A 2,940-nucleotide genomic window follows, 5' to 3' on the forward strand; every position below is an offset into this window, starting at 1 on the left:
CAGAAGTGTTTCTGATTTGGAATTTTTTTCAGCTTTCAGAATATTTGCATATATATATAGAGAGAGAGAGAGAGACAGAGAGAGAGAGAGAGACAGAGAGAGAGAGAGAAAGAGAGAGATACTTTGGGGATGGGACCCAAATTTAAACACAAGATTCATCTATGTCATATGTACTTTATACATATAGCCTGAAGGTACTTTTATAGAACATGTTTTATAATTTTGTACATAAAAAATTTCATAGTATAGAATTTTATACCTGTGGCATCATTTGTGTAGCCTCAAAAAGTTTCAAATATTAGAGCATCTCAGATTTTGGAATTTTGGATTAAGGATGCTCAGACTACATTTAACCCCCTCCCCCACTGCAAAGCACCATACAGATATCAGGGATAATTACAATGCTCATTGTTTAGAGCCCTGTTTCCCGAAACCAGACTAGTCTCTGGTCATTGTCATTCCCATCTTCACTCTATCAGAGCAAACTTAAAGCTGCCAAGAAAAAAATGTGGAATGGGAGGGAAAGGGGAGACATAAGAAGTGTTTATTGTGCAAGAGTTTATAATCAAAGCATTTTTTCTTTCCCTGAATGCCGCAGCTGGTCTTTGCAGCCAACTTCTTTGATAACATCAAACAGTCTATCAGACCATTTGCATGTATTATTCTGACAGTAAATTCCTCAGCTTCTGATTTTCAAATGGTTTAAAGAGAAGATAAGTTATTTTCTGCTTAATGCTATGCAAAGGGAAGAAGGGAGCAAAACACAGAACAATGCTGGGGGAAATGCAAAAGTCATTTTACATTGTTTCACCCAAGAACAGTGTTTGACAGATGAGGACACTGAGGTTTGCATGGCCTTACACACACACACACACACACACATATAGAGAAACACATACACACAGAGACACACCTGTACATATATATGCATATACACATAGAGCCAACACACATATAAATGCATTTATTCATGCATGCACACACATATATACATACTCAGACATGTACTCATACTTATACATACATATACACTTATCCACACCCACATGTATATCCCCATATACATGGAGACATGCACATATATATATTTATATATGCACAATACATAGATATTTATAATATACCCAATATACATATACACAAACATGCAAGTATACATACTAGGAACATCATACTCATATACATGCACACACATATGCCAAATACCAACATGTGTGTATACACAGAAAAAAGTAGAATATACACATATGCACATACAGACACATATACACACATATGTATATGCCCAACATATATAGAGATCCACATATGCAAATGTGCATATATACGGTCATGTCCACACTCAAATACATATTCGTACATATACATTTACCTACACAGACATGTACCCATACACACATATGTGCACACACACACACACTTTCCCTCTAGTTATTAACATGTTTTTCCTCCACTTTGCTTATTATTCTGTTTTTTTCCTAAGTGTCCTACACTCATTCTTCCCTATTGCTTTCTTTGTTAGTCTCATTATGTCCAACAGGTGTACCATGTCACAGATAGGTAAAATCCTCCAAAAGGGTGACAAGATGTCCCAGAACAAGCCAGTCTTACACCTGTCTTGTAGAATTGTAGGGGACAGGGGAAGGGGACATTACCAGAACCTCTGCAGTGAGTCCTGGTCTCCTGTGAGCCACGGCAGCACACGGCGAATTACAGGAAAGGTAGAAAAATGAGACCGAGAAGAAGCTGAGCTTTGGGTCTGATCAGTGCTGCTCTGGGCAGCAAAGACAAAGCCCCCAGCTTACCACACCTTTTATTCAGTACATCGGGAGAAACAAATGTAACAAATGACTTGCAGAGAGTTCAATAGTTCACATTGGGATAAACAAGGTGTAACGGAAGGCTTGCAGAGAGTTCAGTACATCTCCGGCAAACAAGATGTTAATCAGTCCAAGAACAGTGAGGAACTGAGCAGATGTTTGTTCTCCCAGGATGTTTCTTGTCCTGGAGAATCACAGCATCACTGGATCACTGAAGTCTCAGTTGTGACCGGAGGCCAAACTGGAGTTATTCTGTACCTGGGCTGTAGGCAAGAGAACTAGGCTAACCAAATGATTTATCCCTAGAATTATGTAGCATTGCTCCCAACACCATAGCAGTGTCATATCTGGACTATGCTTTCTCTGGGGCTGAGACTTCTCCAGTCCTACCTGGCTTAGGGTTCCCATGCAGAGATAATCTAGTTTACATTTTTTTATTGTGGTCAAATAAACACAGTATAAAGTTGACCTTTTAACCATGTGAGTGCGTAGCTCATGGCATTAAGTACATCCACATGATTTTCCAATGGCACAATCATCCGTCTTCAGGGCTCTGTCATCCTCTCCACCTGAAACTATAACCATTAAACACCAGCTCCCCTTGGCCCTTTCTGGGCTCATCCTCCAGTAACTCCCATTCTACTTCCTGCCTCTATGACTTCTCCTATTCCAGTGCTTCCTGTAAGTGAATGCAGATGATATTCGTCCCTTTGAGTGGGCTTAGCATAATGCTTTTTTTTTTATCTCTATGGATTTATGATTTGGGGAGTTGAGGGTGGAAGACCCATGGCTCCAGAGCATTATCACAAACTTAGCGTCTTTTTCTGGGGGTGTGGATGCCAAATTGAAACAAGCTTAATGAAACCTAAGCATTTTTAATTCAAGAAGAAAGAATAGAAGAGTTTTTGATATCAGGATCTATGATACATTTTATTACTAGTGTTGATGCTCTGCAGCCATGGAATCTCCTTTAATCTGAAATGAGCCAAATTCTACTTCCATTCTCCATCCCAAGAATATGATGGCAGTGGATGTGGGTGGAAATGAGATGGATCTGAGGACTGAGAAGGAAGAATGGCCATACGATTGGCATAATGAAGGTATGGGAACCTTTACGGGT

At 39.6% G+C, this 2,940-nt stretch overlaps 1 protein-coding gene across 1 annotated transcript; it reads left to right on the forward strand.

Moving 5' to 3' along the window:
• The first annotated feature begins 118 nt into the window (after positions 1–118).
• On the forward strand, positions 119–2,605 carry LOC147828092 (uncharacterized). Its single transcript, XM_087211147.1, has 2 exons — positions 119–1,086; positions 1,299–2,605. Exons 1-2 carry the CDS (start codon positions 832–834, stop codon positions 1,731–1,733), a joined length of 690 nt encoding a protein of 229 aa, XP_087067273.1. The 5' UTR covers positions 119–831; the 3' UTR covers positions 1,734–2,605.
• The last annotated feature ends 335 nt before the right edge of the window (positions 2,606–2,940 follow it).

This window comes from Heterocephalus glaber, unplaced genomic scaffold (assembly GCF_053883595.1).
Source record: "Heterocephalus glaber isolate CG9 unplaced genomic scaffold, H.glaber_assembly_v1.0 deba00001318, whole genome shotgun sequence".
Taxonomy (NCBI): Eukaryota; Metazoa; Chordata; class Mammalia; order Rodentia; family Bathyergidae; genus Heterocephalus; species Heterocephalus glaber.